General features: G+C 38.2%; 1 protein-coding gene across 1 annotated transcript in view; it reads left to right on the top strand.

The window, feature by feature from the left end:
• CPAMD8 (C3 and PZP like alpha-2-macroglobulin domain containing 8) overlaps positions 1–18,326 on the top strand; it is a 172,004-nt gene that overhangs the window by 33,120 nt on the left and 120,558 nt on the right. Inside the window, exon 10 of the mRNA XM_069102094.1 lies at positions 3,326–3,434. Within this exon, the coding sequence (XP_068958195.1) occupies positions 3,326–3,434 (109 nt within the window). The remainder of the gene's footprint in view (positions 1–3,325; positions 3,435–18,326) is intronic.

Raw genomic sequence — 18,326 nt, forward strand, 5'->3', positions numbered from 1 at the left:
GGTTTGCTTGCCTAATAATATTGTTGCTGAAATCCTATATAATATTACAGGTCAGTAAAGAACATCACCAACTTCATTATGAACTAGACTGGTCTGTTTCGGGTCATTTGAATAAGTAGACTGGTTCCATTTGACCCCAGAGGATAAGACTGGGAGCAACATGTGCAGGATGTAGGGAGGTAGACTTCACTTGGATAGAAAGACCTTCCAATTAATCCTCAGAATGGAGACATAGAGCACATGGGTGCAGGCGGGGGATCTGAGTGGTGATGACAGATCCTGCCCACATGAACTTCTAGATGGAGGTCAGTCCCAAAGGCTGCCTCATGTGGTAATGAACTCCTTGTAACGAGGGGCTCTTTGTACCCTAGGGGACGGCCTAGAGAGGATTTCTGCTTCAGATCACAGTTGCCTTTCATGTTCCCTGAGGTTCCTTCTAACTATGGAAGGGGCTCAAAAAAACTCAGGTACACTGAGCTGATAAAAGAGTTAACTGTTTAAGAAGTAAGGAGTAACACACTTGCCCTGATGAGGGGTGAACAAAGATAGCAGCAGCGACTTCTAAGAAGCTGTTGACTGCAGTGTCTGGACTCCTTCACAAAGATTATTTGTCCTTCACCTTTAGAGGGGCTTTGTATTTTTTTTAAAAAGACTACCTGCTAACACACATGTTACTTCATTTACAAAACTTCCAACAAAACTTGTGGGGAGAAGTAAAGGTTGTGGGTGACCCAAGGCAATGGAAAGAGACCCTGTAAGTTCAAGTGGGCTGCAGCATATTTCCAGTGATGTCTGATGCATTAGAAGTGAAATAAGGGAGAGACATAGTAGGTGCTAGACCTGTGATTTCACTGATGGAGGAAGCTCACGGGTGGGGAAACTCCTTCTGCCAATGCAGTCTGGCTCCTTCTATGTAACTTAGAGAGAGTTGTCTAAGCACTGAGAGATGGTGACTTGCCCAGCATCATTGAACCAGTGTGTGTCACAGGTAAGACTTGAACTCAGCTGTTCCTGGCCTTGATGCCATTTCTCTACCTTCTATGCTACACTCGCCTTTTTTGATTAATTAAGAGCATAAGAGATATTATCAAGGAAATTGGATTAGAAAAGGAAATGGACTGGTCATGTTGTATAACATGAAGAGCCAAGAAGCTTTACTGATGCCCATAACATGTATCAAGACCTAGAGGAAGATCTCCAGTACATTGGATGGATCATCAGTGGAGGAGCTATAACAGAAATTGGACACGAATCAGCTAGGATGGGAAGGTGTAGATAGGTTGTTCTTGCTGGAATAAGTATCCACACTGAAGAACTCACAGATCAGAAGGGACAGTTAGTAATCATTTGGGAAAGGAAGCAGACAACTCAAGACAACTCAAAGAGTTGTCAAGAACAGGTCAGGCAAGACTGATTTCATTTCCAGACTTACTAGACTAGTAGATTAGGGGGATGCTTGAGATAGAGCTTATATAGATCAAAGGAAAGTGTTGGGCAAAGTTTGTGTGCTACTCCTATGGACAGACTAGAGAGAAAAGAGCTAGACAGTAGTACAATTGAATAGAATCAGAACTGATTGAGCAGTTTTAACCCAAATAAAGTCTTGAATGGTTTATTGTCACTTTGGAAGTAAATCTGTAGTGGAGTGCTCCAGATATCTGTGCTTGGCTCTTTAGAGTTTTTTATTAATGATTTGGTTAAAGGCATAGAGGGCATGCTTATCAGATTTATGGAGGGAGGGACAGCCAATACAATGGAAGACAGAAGCAGGATCCAAAACAAACTTGAAGACAAATATGTTGATGCTAACCTAATCTAAGAAGATGACATTTAATAAAGATAAAGGGAAAGTCTTAGACTTGGTTTTTAAAAATATCATCTTCACAAATATAAGATGGGAGAAATGTGTTTGGCAGTAGTTCACCTGAAACGGATCAGTGGCCTTACAAGCTTGATGTGAGCCAACAGTGGGATATCCATATGCATCTGTGATAAACGCGTCAACTTGGGTGATCCCTCCAGTAATTCAGACCATAATTCATGTTGTCTGTCCATGTCTCCCCACAAGTTTGCTGCTGGGGGTCCCCACAGTGTGTCCAAGGCCTTTCTTCAGATATCCCGAGGATACCAATGGAGTATTCATCCTGCTGACTTTTTATCGCTGCATCTTGCTATGTGACCAGCCCATCTTCTCTCAGTCACTGTGGGAAGAGGGAAGGGGAAGGAAAGGGAATAAGCATGGATTAAGTGCCTGCTCTGTGCCAGGTGTTGTGCTAACCAATCTACAGAGGGGATCTCATTGAGTCCTGCACTGGAGGTGAGGAAAACCTGAATTCCAGTCTGGAATTTATGGGTCGTGTTGGCAAGTCTCTTAGCCTTTCTCAGCCTTGGTTCCCTCATCTGTAAAATGGCTCTGATTCTGGCACCCACCTCCCAGGATTGTTGTGAGGATCAAATCAAATCAAATAATTAAGTGAAGTGTTTGGCAAACCTTAACATATTGTGATCAGTGTGACAAGACAGCCAAGGTGACTCTAACCTCAATTATTAGAGATTAATATACATGGATGCCCATTAATTTCTAATAAAGTCTAATATCCAGTAGTGTGTGTCACTTCCCAAGGGGCCACAGTCTCAAAGGGTTGGTTCCTTGATGAGGCAGCACCCAAGGATCAGCCCATCACCTGCTTACTAATTTCTAAGAGAGGAAGGTGTGTGTGTGTGTGTGTGTGTGTGTGTGTGTGTGTCTGTGTCTTCCTTGAGAGATTAGATTGCTTTTTCTTTACCCCAGGTAACAAGCCTAGAAACAGTAGGTGAAAATTGCAAGGCAGATTTAAGCTTGATCTACAGAACCAGAATTATGCCTAGGGAACACCTCAGCAAGTAGTGGAATTCCCTTCTCTGGAGCACCTGTTTAGTATACTGTACAGGGAATTTCTTTCAAGTCTTTTCAGGTTGGATTACCTACCCTCTGAGTTTCTCTTCAGTTTTGAATCACAGCAGATACAGATGGAGTCAGGAACACCTGAGTTCAAATTAGGCCTCAGACACTAACTGTGTGATCCTGGGCAAGTCACTTAGCCCTGTTTGTCTCAGTTTCCTCACCTATAAAATGAGCCGAAGGAAATGTCAAATCGTTCCAGTATCTTTGCCAAGATGACCCCAAATGGGGTCACAAAGAGTCAAATGTAGCTGAACAACAACATCGTAGAGTCTATGCTTTTGTGATTTGATCCATTTAAAATATTAAAGGATTTCCAGGGTATTTTATGTATGGTGATCACTTGTTTCTGCAAAGTAAGTATTTAATTTCTTTCTCTTCCAGGTATACATTTGGGAAACCAGTAACTGGGAAATTAATGATCAACATGACTATAAATGGTGTGGGATACTATAGACATGAAGTGGGACATCCTGTTCTCAGAACTATGGAGGTAAGGAAATTTGTAAGCTGGGGGGTACAGTAGAAAAGGAGAAATTGAGAATTAGAGGAGGGGGATGACTAATAGGGAAAGCTCTCATAAAAGATGGGAGGGACAAAGGGATTGTAATGGGAGAAAAGGAAATGATGAAGCAGAAAAGGGTAAATTATGGCACATGAAGAGGCATAAAAACATACTATAGTACAGAGAATGAAGGGAGAGGGATGAACATCATGTGAACTTTATTTTCGTTGGTTCTGGTTCAAGGAGGGATCAACATAGTTAAGTTTAGGATTCTAACATGAAAAGACACAAAAACTCATTATAATAGAGGGAAAGGAGGGAGGGAGAGGAGCACTGTATGAAATTTACTCTCATTGGTTTGGGTTCAAGGAGGGAATAACATACTCTGTTAAGTATAAAAATCCATTGTGCCCTATAGGCAGTAGGGGGGGTAAGGGGAAAAAGGGGGGGGTGGATAGAAGGGAGGGAAATAGTAGTAAGAGGAAAGGGTAGGTAAAGAGAAGGGGGGCACAGGGAGGGAATACTGAAGGAGGCAGTGGTCAAAAGGAAAACTCCTAAGGACGGGAAGGGAGAAGAAAGAAATAAAAACATAAACAGGGGAGGGAATAGAATGGAGGAAAAGACACAGATAGTAATCATAACTGTGAATGTGAATGGGATGAACTTTACGATAAAACGGAGGTGGATAACAGGATGGATTGCTGCAATATGCTGTCTAAAAGAAACTCATTTGAAACAAGGGGATACACACAGGGTAAAAGGTAAAAGACTGGAGTAGAATATATTATGCTTCAACTAAAGTAATCCTTATCTCAGATAAAGCAAAAGATAAAATAGATCTAATTAAAAGAGATAAGGAAAGAAACTATATCCTGGTAAAAGGCACCATTCATAATGAAGCAGTATTATTACTTAACATATATACACCAAGCAGCATAGCATCCAGATTCCTAGAGAAGTCAAGAGAATTAGAGGAAGAAATAGAGAGCAAAACTATACAAGTGGGGGACCTCAATCTTCCCCTCTCTGAACTTGATAAATCTAACCTCAAAATAAACAAGAAAGAAGTTAAGGAGGCAAATAGAATTTTAGAGAGGCTAGATATGATAGATCTCTGGAGATAAGTGAATGGGGATAAAAAGGAATATACCTTCTTCTCAGCGGTACATGGCACATACACAAAAATTGACCATATACTAGGGCATAAAAACCTCACAATTCAGTGCAGAAAGGCAGAAACATTAAATGCATCTTCCTGAGATCATGATGCAATAAAAATCATATGCAATAAAGGGCCATGGAAAGATAGACTAAAAACTAATTGGAAACTAAATAATTTAATCCTAAAGAATGAGTGGGTCAAACAAATTATAGAAACAATCAGTAACTTCATTCAAAGGAACGACAGTAATAAGACAACATACCAAAACTTATGGGACGCAGCAAAAGCAGTGCTTAGGGGAAGTTTTATATCCCTGAATGCATGAATTCATGAATAAAATAGAGAAAATGGAGGTCAATAAATTGGGCATGCAACTGAAAAAGCTAGAAAGAGAACAAATTGAAAACCCCCAATTACATGCTAAATTAGAAATAATGAAAACCAAAGGAGAGACTGATAAAATTGAAATTAAAAAAACTATTGGATTAATAAATAAAACTAAGAGCTGATTTTATGAAAAAGTATAATAAAATTGATAGACCTTTAGTCAATATGATAAAAAAGAAGAAAACCAAATTACAAGTATGAAAAATGAAAAGGGTGAATCTACCTTCAATGAAGAAGAAATTAAAATAGTAATTATTTTGCCCAATTGTATGCATATAAATTTGACAATCTTAGTGAAATTGATGAATATTTACAAAAATATAAGTTGTCCAGATTAACTGAAGAGGAAGTAAATGACTTAAATAACCCCATCTCAGAAAAAGAAATTGAACAAGCTGTCAACGAACTCCCTAGGGAAAAATCTCCAGAGACAGATGGATTTACTAGTGAATTCTATCATACATTTAAAGAACAATTGATTCCAATACACTACAAACTATTTGGGAAAATTAGTGAAGGAATACTACCAAATTCTTTTCATGACACAAATGTACTGATACCTAAATTGGGAAGAGACAAAAGGGGGAAAGAAAATTATAGAACAATTTCCCTCATGAATATAGATGCAAAAATTTTGAATAAAATGTATTAGCAAAAAGACTACAGCAACTTATCACAAGAATAATACACTTTGATCACGTAGGATTTATTCCAGGAATGTAAGGATGGTTCAGTATTAGGAAAACTATCAGTATAATTAATCACATCAACAACAAAATTAGCAGAAACCATATGATTATCTCAGTAGATGCAGAAAAGGCTTTTGACAAAGTGCAATATCCATTCCTATTAAAAACACTAGAAAGTATAGGAATAAATGGAGTCTTCCTTAAAATAGTAAGTAGCATCTATCTAAAAACATCATCAAGTATTATATATAATGGGAATAAGCTAGAAGCATTTCCAGTAAGATCAGGGGTAAAACAAAGATGTCCACTATCACCTCTCTTATATTCAATTTGGTACTAGAAATGTCAGCAGTAGCAATAAGGGAAGAAAAAGAAATCAAATTAGGCAAAGAAGAGACTAAGCTATCACTCTTTGCAGATGATATAATGATATACTTAGAGAATTAAGTAAACGACTACTTGAGATAATAAATAAATTTGGCAAAGTGGCAGGATATAAAATAAACCCACATAAATCCTTAGCATTCCTATAGATTTCTAACGAAATCCAACAGGAAGAAATAGAAAGAGAAATACCATTTAAAGTTACTGTAGACATTATAAAATATTTGCAAATCTACCTGCCAAAACAAACCCAGGACCTATACAAACACAACTACAAAACACTTTTGGAAAAACATCAGTTGCTCATGGCTGGGTCGAACTAATATAATAAAAATGACAATTTTACCTAAATTAAATTGCATATTTCGTGCCATACCAATCAATCTACCAAAAAATTACTTTATAGATTTAGAAAAAATAGTAACAAAATTCATTTGGAAGAACAAAAGGTCCAGAATATCAAGGGAATTAATGAAAAGAAATGCTAGGGAAGGTGGCCTACCCATACCAGATTTTAATCTGTATTATAAAGCAGCAGTCATCAAAACTACTTGGTACTGGCTGAGAAACAGAGGAGTGCATCAATGGAATAAACTGGGTACATGAGACTCAGCAGTCAATGACTGTATTAATCTACTCTTTGATAAACCCAAAGACCCCAGTTTTTAGCCTAAGAACTCACTATTTAACAAAAACTCCTGGGAAAACTGGAATGTAGTATGGCAGAAACCGGGCATAGACTAATATCTAACACTGTATACCAAAATCAAGTCTAATTGGGTGCACGTTTTAGATAACTAGGCTGATACTGTAAGCAGTTTGGAAAAGCAAGGAATAATCTACCTGTCAGATTTATGGAGAAGGCAAGATTTTATGACCAAACAAGGGTTAAGAGAGCATTATAAAATGCAAAATGGATAATTTTGATTACATTAAATTGAAAACTTCCTGTACAAACAAAGCCAATGTAACCAAGATTGAGAGGGAAGTGGAAAATTGGGGAAGAATTTTTACAACCAATGTCTCTGATAAAGGCCTCATTTCTAAAATATACAGAGAATTGAGTGAAATCTATAAGAATACAAGTCATTCCCCAATTGATAAATGGTCAAAGGATATGAATAGGCAGTTTTCAGAGGAAGAAATTAAAGATGTCTACAAGCATATGAAAAAATGTTTTAAGTCACTATTGATTAGAGAAATGCAAATCAAAACAATTCTGAGGTACCATATCTCACCAGTCAGATTGGCTAAGATGACAAAACAGGAAAATTATAAATGCTGGAAAGGATGTGGAAAAAATGGAATCACTAATGCAATGTTATTGGAGTTGTGAACTGATTCAACCATTCTGGAGAGCAATCTGGAACTATTCCCAAAGGGCTACAAATAAGTACATACCCTTTGACCCAGCAATACTACTTCTAGGGTTGTATTCCAAAGAGATCATGGAAGTGGGAAGAGGCCCCACATGTACAAAAATATTTGTGGCAGCTCTTTTTGTGGAGGCAAAGAATTGGAAATCAAGGGGATGCCCATCGATTGGGGTATGGCTAAACGAGTTGTGGTATATGAATCTAATGGAATCCTATTGTGCTATAAAAATGAGGAGCAGATGGATTCCATAATAATCTGGAGAGACTTATAATACAAACTAATACTGAGTGAGAAGAGCAGAACCAGGAGAAATTTGTATACAATTACAGACGCAACATATATGTGATGACCAACTTTGATAGACTAGGCTCTTCTCAGTAATGCAACATCATAAGACAACTCTAAAAGACTCATGATGGAAAGAGATATCCACATCCAGAAATAGAACTATATAGTTCAAATGCAGATTGAAGCAAACTATCCACTCTCTTTCTTTTTCTTGTTTTGTTTTGGTTCCTCTTTCCCATCGTTCTTTCCATTGGTTATAATCTTTCTTTACAACCTGACTAATGTTTAATGTGAAGGTATTTGCAAGTCCTGTATTTGATTGCATGCCACTATGGTGGAAGGGGGGGAGGAGAGGAACAGGGAGAAAATTTGAAACTCAAGGGAATGGGGAACTGAATCTTGTAAACTAAAAGCAAACAATTTTTTTAATTTTTAAAAATTAAATTTTATGTTTATTTTTAGTTTACATCATTCATTTCCACAAGATTTTAAGTTACAAATTTTCTACCCATTTTTCCCATACCACCACCCCAAGACAGTGATTCCACTAATACCCCCTCTCCCAGTCTTCTCTCTCCTATTTCCTTCTCCATCTCCCCTCCAACTTTCCAGTAGGGCAAGATGGATCTCTGTGCACCAGTACCTGTATATCTTATTTTCCAATTGTAGGTAAAAAAAATAATGTATATTTTAAACATTTGATTTTAAAAATTTGAATTCCAGATTCTTTCCCTTCCTCCCCTGCCACCCACCCTCACTGGGAAGATAAGCAATTCAATATAGGTTGTACATGTGTAGCTATGCAAAACATTTCCATAGTGGATATACTGTGAAAGACTAACTATATTTCCCTCCATCCTATCCCGCCCCCCACTTGTTCTTTTCTCTACTTTGACCCTGTCCCTTTTCAATAGTGTGTGCTTCCAACTTCCCTCTCCCCCACCTGCCCTCCCCTCCATCATCCCCCCTCTCATCCCCTTCCCCCCTACTCTTCTGTAGGGTGAGATACCCTATTTAGTGTGTATGGCATTCCCTCCCTAAGCCAAATTCAATGAGAGTAAGGTCGATTCATTCCCTTTTGCCTTTCTGTTCTTCGCCCCCATTGTAACAGTTTTCCCTTGCCTCTTCTAAATGAGATAATTTACCCCATTCTGTCTCTCCCCATCCCCTATCCTTATATTTCCTCTCTCACCTCTCAATTACACCTTTTAAATATCATCCCTTCCTATTCAATTGTTCCTATGTCCTCTGTCTATGTATAACTGTACACATATATACACACACTCACATATGTATTCATATGCCCACATATCCTCCTATATAGACATATATGTATGCATATATATGTATACATATATATATATATATATATATATATACACACACACATTTATATTCCCTTCAACTATTCTCATACTGAGAAGTTTCATAAGTTACAATTGTCGTTTTTCCATGTAGGAATGTAAACAGTTCAACTTTGATAAGTTCTTTATGATTTATTTTCCCTGTTTACTTTCTCATGCTTCTCTTGCTTCTTGTATCTGAATGTCAGATTTTCTATTCAACTCTGGTTTTTTCATCAAAAATGCTTGAAAGTCTTCTATTCCATTGAATGACCATATTTTCCCCTGAAACATGGTACTCACTTTTGCTGGGTAGGTGATTCTTGGTTTTAATGCCAGCTCCTTTGACCTCCAGAATATTATATTCCAAGCCCTTTGATCCCTCAGTGTAGAAGCTGCCAGATCCTGTCTTATCCTGATTGTGTTTACACAATATTCAAATTGTTTCTTCCTAGCTGTTTATAATATTTTCTCCTTGATCTGGGAACTCCTGAACCTGGCTATAATATTCCTAGGAGTTTTCTTTTTGGGATCTTTTTCAGGAGGTGATGGGTGGATTTTTTCTACCTCTATTTTGCCTTCTGGTTCTAAAACATCAGGGCAATTTTCCTTGAGAATTTCTTGAAGGATGATTTTTAGGTTCTTTTTTTTTCATCATGGCTTTCAGGTAGTCCAGTAATTTTAAAATTATCTCTCCTGGATCTATTTTCTAGGTCAGTGGCTTTTCCAATGAGATATTTCACATTGCCTTCATTTTTTCATTTTCAAAAACAGATTATTGCATCTGTTTAATAGTATCTTGATTTCTCATAAAGTCACTAGCTTCCATTTGCTCCAATCTAATTCTTAAGAAATTATTCTCTTGGGGTGGCCGGGTAGCACAGCGAGTAAGAGCACCAGCTCCAGTGTTGGGATGAGCTGGGGATCAAATTCCGGGCTCAGATACTTAGCACCCACCCAGAAACACCTGGCCATGTAACCTTGAGCAAGTTACTTAACCCTGATTGCTTAAAAAAAAAAAAGGAAAGAAATTATTCTCTTCAGTGAGCTTTTGAGATTCTTTTTCCATCTGGCAAATTTGGCTTTTTAAGGCATTCTTCTTGTCATTGGCTTTTTGAGCCTCTTTTGCCATTTGAGTTAGTCTATTTTTTAAGGTGTTATTTTCTTTAGTCATGTTGTTGACTCTCTTTTCATGATTTTCTTGCATCATTCTCATTTCTCTTCCCAATTTTTCCTTCACTTCTCTTATTTGGTCTTCAAAATCGTTCTTAAGCTCCTCTGTGGCCTGTAACCAATTCATATTTTTCTTGGAAGTTTTTGGTGCAGGAGTTCTGACTTTGTTGTCTTCCTCCTGTTCCATGCTTTGATCCTTTTTGTCTCCAAAAAAGGAATCTAGTGTCAGATTGCTGTGCTTGCTTTGCTTCCTTTGTTTGCTCATGTTGCCACTCAATTACTTGACTTTTGAGCTTTTTGCCACAGTAGAACTCTACTTTCAGATAGTAGAGCTTTGTCCCAAATAGCTGGGGTTTTTATCAGCTGCTGGAGCTAATAGTTGGGTGCCATCTCTGAAGCCTCTACAGGCTCTGGCTCACTGGTCACACACCCCAGGACCTCCACCCTAGACAGCAATCCAGATCCAAGCAGGTTAGAGCAAGATCAATTGCCTATTATACTGGTTGCTTGGTCCCCCTACAAACTGCAGGCCAGGAGCTCTGAAGCAGCCATGCTCTTGCACCTGCCATGCCTCAGGCGCTTCTCCCTCTGAGGGAAGCAGCTGGACCCGCACTCCTGGACCCTGTTCCCAAAGTCCACTGACCTTTCATTTTGTCTTTGTCATTTATGGGTTGATAATTCTGGAAACTGCCACAGCTGCTGGTGATCCACTCTCCTGATATCCCTGTAGCCATGGCTGGTCAGGCTGCCCTGGGACTAAAACTGCAGACTCATGCAGGTCTGGGCTTTGCTCCCAGAGCACTGTGAAGGCCCCTTCCTGCCAGGCTGTCTTCAGCGGGAGGCTAGTTTTTCTCTGTCACTTTGTGGGGTCTGTAGCTGTAAAGTTTGTTTAGAGTCATTTTTTACATGTATAGGAGGAGGCTGAATCTGGAGCCACATGGAAGTCCTGTTTCTACTCTGCCCTCTTGGCTCTGCCCCCTAAATTAATTTAAAAAAAAAAGATGGAAGGGGAGGGGGTCAAGGACATGAATAGAGACATTATCTTCCATAAGGAAAATTCAGACCATCTTCCTTGAGCCACCTATTTTCTCTTGCTACCTACCTCAGAACCCTGATAGACCCCCCCCCTCCCTGAAGTCTACCCCTTGCCTTCTTTCCACCTTTGCTCCAGTATCAGAGGAAGATTACTGGCATCTTTGCCTTTGAACATAGTAGGTACTTCAATATTTATGCAGTTGTATTAAGTCTGATATCCCCCTCTGTCTTCTAGTTTGTCCCTTCCATCATTCTCTTTTTCTCTCACCTTCAATCTCTCATGTACTAGTTCCTTGACCTTCCTGTCCCCTCAAAATATCATTCTAGATATCTTCTCCCTTTTATAGCCAAACTCATAGGAAGTCATTTATGCTTTTTGCCTTGACTGCCTAACATCCCACACACTCTTTGACCCGTAGCTAAATCCAGTGGACTTTGTAAATACTTCTCTTACTTGACTCCCCTACAGCTTTTGCCAGTGTTGGCCACAGCTCCTCTTGTGTCCTTTCTTTTACTTTGGCTTTCTTGGCATTGCTTCCATTTGGTTAAGCACTGCTTAGTCTCTTTGGTTGCATCATCACTTACTTTACAGACTTACTTCATATTACTCCCTTCTATCAAACATGAAAGCCAGTCATTCCATAAATTAACCATTCCATCTCATTGGCCTGCACTGCTCTCCCTCCTCTCCTTCCATTAATCCTTAACTTCCTTCCAGGATCAGCTCAGTTGTCACCTCATTTGCAAAGCCTGTCTCTCCTCAGAGGCCCACGTATTTCACGTATTTCTTCCATTTCTGTAGCACATGCCCTGAGGCCAGTCTCACAGTTCCAACCTACTGAATTTCTACAAGCCCTACAATTCTGATTATGTCCCTCAACCATCCAAACACATTTCTTGTAGAACATAATTTCACTGCATCTGATGGTTTTTAAGGACTTCTAAACTAGTGAAGGTCTTTTAGCATTTACTCTAAAGTCTAAGATTGATCAATTAATGTCAAGTCCTTATTCATACTTGGTTCACACCTTTTCTTGATCTGTTCAACAAAGGTTATCAGGATAGAGCATTATGTCACTGACTTCATGTGAGGTGGGGTAATTGATTGATTAACCCTTACATTTCTGTATATTATATCTAGTGGAATGTAAACTCTTGGAGGACAGGGACTTTCGTTTTGCTTTTACATGCATTCTCAGAACACAAAGCTTTTCACATAGTAGGTGCTTAATATATATTTGTTAGAAACTAAAGAAAAGGAATACCTCTTCCTTGGAGACCTGAGCAGTGAAGAGCCCTGGTGGGTGAAGAAATAGATGAATTTTGAGGGGTGAACAGAGAAGATGAAGGATCTCCAGACAGTTCCTTCTATTTTCTCAGTGTATTAGGAAGCAAGTTCAGTTGCTAATGAATAAGGAATAGGTATGGTCTATAAATCTTGAGGATTAAGTTTGGAGCTTCTTCTTTGTAGAAAATGTGATGAAAATTCAGTCAGAAAGTGTTCCCACAAAGTGGCTGGTTGAATAGTCCTAAGTTCAGCTCCCATTCATTGATTCAAAACAGCAAGATATGAAATAAATGAAGTAGAAAAACAGCAGAAGAGGAGGAAGAGGGAAGAAGGAAGAAGAAGATAATGATGATGATCCCTCTCAAGGAAAATCCTACAAAAAACCAGCAAGAGACTGAATATGAGGTGAGCAAACAGAAATACCCCAATGAAGAAAAGAATCCAAGAAGATAGCTCCAGAATAAGAAAATAGATATTAGTTTGGAACAAGTTCAAAAGACCCCCCCAAATAGCTAAGAAACTTAATTAAAGAATTAAAAGAAAATAAAAGGGGGCAGCTAGGTGGCGCAGTGAATAGAGCACCGGCCCTGGAGTCAGGAGGACCTGATTTCAAATCCAACCTCAGACATTTGACACGCTTACTAGCCATGTGACTTTGGGTAAGTCACTTAACCCCAATTGCCCTCCAAAAAGCAAAAAAAAAAAAGAGAAAAGAAAAAAAGAAGAAAAGGATGGAATAAAAAGAGAAATAAAAGCTTTGAAAAGAGAATTGGTGATTTAGAGCAGAAGGGTGAGGAATTTTATTTTTGTAAATAGCTTATTGACTTTTTTAACCTCTCCTATATTTCCTGCTACATCTTTCTCTTCAGTCCTTACTAAAGAGTCATTCTTTGTAATAAATAATAAAAAAATTTAAGATGAGGACGAATGGAATTTTTTTAAAAGTATGAAGTTATATGCAATATTGAAGGTAGAGGACCTGAATAAAATGATGGACACTTTATAATAGGGAATATCAGATACAGATTGTAAAACTGCAGTGATGCAGCAACAAATATTAGGATAAAATATGATAAACAAAAGAGGAAGACCACCTGATATCTGCACAAGCTATAGCAATTGACCTTGATGAAAAAACTCAGAGAGGCAACTAGGTGGCATAGTGAATAGAGCTCAGGACTTGGAGTCAAGAAGACATAAGTTCAAATCTTGCCTCGAACACTTTCTTAGTTATATGACCCTAGACAAGTCAACCTTTCTCAGTCTATTTCCTCATCTTTTAAATGAGGGGGTTGGACTAGATGGTTTCTAAGTTTCTAGCTTTGAATCTGTATTCCTGTGAGAACTATTGATTTTCCAGGAAAAAAAAATGATACAAAAACCTTGAATACTATATTTTAGGAAATCCTTCAAGAAAATTGCATAAAGTATTGGTGATGGAGAGCAAAGTAAAAATTTGAAGAATCCACTGGAGTCTATACTGAGAATACTCAAGTTCAACTCACCTAAAACTTGGACCAAATTCCAGAACTTCAACATTAAATAAAACATTTTGTTAAGCAGTTAAGAAGAGGCACCCCAAGTATCAAGGAAAGGCAACCTGAGTCACTCAAGCTTTTCAAATATAAAGAAAAGGAAACTGGAATAACCCAAGATATTATGTACTCACCAGAAACTGCAGAAGGAAATGGAGTAATGTTTTCCTAAGAGGAAAAGGGCTTCAATATGCAACCCAAGAAGACCAAACCTACAAACCCAGTCCTAACCATTAATGGAAAAAAGATGGATGTTCATTAAAAGAAGAGGCAGTAGAAACATTCTAGAAAACCAGATCTAAGGAAGCCATTTGCTTCTCAAACATTGCAGACAACGGAAATATAAGAAGCACAAATAGAGCTGCCAAGGACAACAACAACATAACAGACCATTAAGATGTTTTTCTAATTGTATGCAAGACATAGGTAATAATAGTAGCTACTATTTATATAGCACTTACTGTGTGCCAAGGACTTTGCTAAGCACTTTACCGGTATTAACTCATTTGATCCTAGCAATTGCTCTGGGATATAGATGTTAATATTTTGTCCATTTTATAGTTGAAACTGAGGCAAACAGAGGTTAAGTGACTTGCTCAGGATAACACAGCTAGTAAATGTCCAAGGCTGGAACTCAGTTTTATACATATATATATATATATATGTATACACATATATACAAATATATTTTCATACAACAACAGGTTCAATTTGAACTAAGGCCTTCCTGACTCTAGGCTCAACTCTTTATCCATTGTGCCACTTAGCTTCCCAGAAGTCAAACAGAGTGATGGTGGAGAAGTGAGCCTGTGGACTAAACCTCCCAGCAAGCCACATACCAGTGAATCAGTGTATTTTTAAAAATAATTTATTTTTTTTCCCAATTGTATGTCAAGACACTTTTTAGCATTCATTTTTACAAGATTTTGAGTTCCAGATTTTTCTCCCTCCCTCCCCTCTTCCTAAAATGGTAGGCAATTTGATATAGGTTATAAATGTACAATTATGCAAAACATATTTCCTTATTAGTCATAGTGGTAAGAGAAAAAACAGATCAAAAGAAAAAAAAAGCATGATGAAAATTAAGTGGAAAAAAAAAAAGCATGCTTTGATATTCAGAGTCCATTAGTTCTTTATCTAGTTGTGGATAGCATTTTCTATCATGGGTCCTTTGTACTTGTCTTAGATCATTGTGTTGCTGATAAGAGATAAGTCATTCCTACTTGATTAATCATATAGTGTTGCTGATACTGTATACAGTGTTTTTCTGGGTCTTCTCATTTCACTTTGCATTAGTTTGTATAAATCTTTCCAGGTTTTTCTGAAATCTACCTACTCATCATTTCTTATTGCACAGTAGTATTCCATTATATTTATATACCACAACTTGTTCAGTGCTTTTTTGTGGGACTGAATTACAGAATTTGAGGGTGCATTAAAAGGGGACAGGGGAGGAAGAAGATAGAAGGAAATATGTGATATATTAAATTCAAGTCAAAGGCTAACAATGAAGTGATAAAAACTCCAGTTAGTCTCTTGGGAAGAAGAGAGCCTACAAGAGACTCAGAATTGAGGCAAAGGAAGGGACTGAAAAAGAGGGAAAGAAATGGGGAAATCTTATTTAAGTGGTGGGAGGGGTTACCCCTGATTACCACATATTCCTGTGAGAGAAGAGAAGTATTTTGTAAAGAGAAATGGGTACAATCTGCAGGAATTTGAGCTTAGAGAAACCAGTCAGTCTGCCTCAGGAGAAGGGGAATCATAGCTGCTAGGGGCAATTGACACCCAAAAGAGTAAAAGGGAATGGATCTAGGGAGGAGATTTCAAGGCAAATGGGGGAAAAAATCACCATGGGGAGGGAAAGGGTCAATGTTGAATTGTACAGTCAGGGACAGGAAAATTTCTACCATAGGATAATATCCTTTCTATTACCTTCAAGAACTGGTATTTCTAAGAGTGAGATATAACAGAAAAAAAAAGACTAAGGTGGAAGATCTACAAGGCAATAATTTAGATACTGTTTAGAAGGAGGAACTCAAGGGGTGGCCAGGTGGCGCAGTGAGTAAGAGCACTGGCACCAGAGTCAGGAGACCCAGGATCGGTTCTGGCCACAGATACTTAACACCCACACAAAAATAACTGGCTGTGTAACCTTGAGCAAGTTACTTAACCCCAATTGCTTTAAAAAAAAAAAAAAGAAGAACTCAAAATAGGTACCTTAGAAATTTTAATTCCATGAGGAATACAGAGACTAAAGAAGGACTAAACATGTATGAGGGCCGTGAGTCTAGAATAAAAGTCTAGAACAGACAGAAAGTGAAGATTAATAACAAGAGGATGAGGGAAAGAAATCCTTTTTTTTTTTGAGAAAAAAACAGAAAATAAAGTTAAAAAATATAAGTTGTACAAAATAAGCTGAAGGGGAGAAGAGGAAGGGAGATTTTATTTGACTGCTTAACTGAGAGGGGAAAAGGGGAAGAATTAAAAAGCTAGATAAAATGAATAAAAAGGAACTAATAAGTTAATCAAACTCCAAGACTAGGGAAAGGAGTAAAAAGTGGGAGATGGAGGGATTATTGTGGGTGAATGGAAGAGAGCTAGTGGGAATAGAGGTGCCTTAAAATAGATTAAGCTAAAATAATTGAAGAAACTTAGTTCTGCGTTTACAGAAGAGAGGAAAAATCCTAATTTGGAAAAAATAAGTACAAAGGAAATTTTGAAAATTGAAGTAGAAATAAAACAGCCTTTAAAAAAACCTAACAAAGTTGATAAAATTGTAGTTCATTTAAGTAAAATAAAAGGGAGAGAGAACCTACATTGCCAAAATCAAAATGAGAATGGTAAATTCACAATGGATGGGATAAAAAATTTATCAGAAGCCACTATCCTCAGAAACTACATGCCACCAAAACTAGAACTTAAAGGAAATAGATAAATGTCTTCAAAAATACAAAATACCAAAATTAACAAAATAGGAAGTAGAAATCTAAACTCAATCTCTGCGAAATTGAGGAAGCCATAAATGAACTCCTAAAGAAAAAAAAATAAACTCTTGAACCTGCTATATTACTAAGTGATTCAATCAGGGAAAAATGTAGCAGTGAGGTCTTTGTTGAGATTAGTTAGTATGAATTTGTAGTGGACCCAGCAAAAGTATATTTTTGAAACTTCCTCCAGTGGTATTCAGCAGCATTGGTGTAATAATGGAAAAAATAGATGGTGAAAGTAACCAAGGGTTGAAATTGGTGAGACTTCAATAGAGGCAACTAGATAGCTCAGTGGATAGAGTGCTGGGCCTGGAGTCAGGAAAACCTGGGTTCAGATCCAGCCTTAGATACTCACTAGCTGTGTGACCCTGGGCAAGTCACTTACCTTCTGCCTTGGAGACAGCTAAATGGCTCATTGGATAGAATGCTGGGCTTGGAGTCAGGAAGACCTGAGTACACGTTCACTTTCAGACCCTAGCCGTATAACTCTGGGTAAGTCACTTAACCTCTGTTTGCCTTAATCTGCTGCAGAAGGAAATGGCAAACAACTCCAGTATCTTTGCCAAGAAAACCCCATGGACACCATTGGCATACTGTGGTCCACAGGGTCATGAGGTCAGACACAACTGAACAACAACAAGGGCATCAATAGCACTAGGACAAGGGGAAAAGAGATTCCAAGGGTATATGGTATGTGTACAGTGTATAGATGTCAAGACTAAAGGCCAAAGCAGGAGCCTGGTCTGGGAGAACAGAGAATGATGGAGGCACTAAAAGCCCCTGTCAGAAGAATGAATCCATTTAAGAGAAGTGAGGCAGAAGGAAAGATGGAAGGATAGGGGGTTATGAACCAAGAAAGGACCTTCAAGTTCAGAGTCAGAGGGGTGGCACAATTATGGGGGAGGGTACAACATTCCCTTATGGTCCTGATTCAGAAAATTGTTGCTAAAGCCTTTAAGCCTTGTTGCTTTCTCCCAGGCCTAGACCCCAACAGAGGTATCGTGTCCTGTTGCATAAACTGGTGAGCTAGATGAAAGAGCCCAAGACCAGAGTCCAGCTCGTGGGCTACAGGTTTCCTATTCATGGCGCAAATAAAACTTTGAATTAAACAAACCACTCCTGTCAACCCAGTTTTTAGATTAAAGTTTTATGAAAGACGGATGTTTGTAAATTTGTGTTTCATTTTGGGTTTAGCTTGGTTTTGACATTCTGCTTACCCCCTACTTGCCAAG

This window comes from Petaurus breviceps, unplaced genomic scaffold (genome assembly GCF_028583685.1).
Source record: "Petaurus breviceps papuanus isolate PSGF00001 unplaced genomic scaffold, PetGlider_PUasm1.0 523, whole genome shotgun sequence".
Lineage (NCBI taxonomy): Eukaryota > Metazoa > Chordata > Mammalia > Diprotodontia > Petauridae > Petaurus > Petaurus breviceps.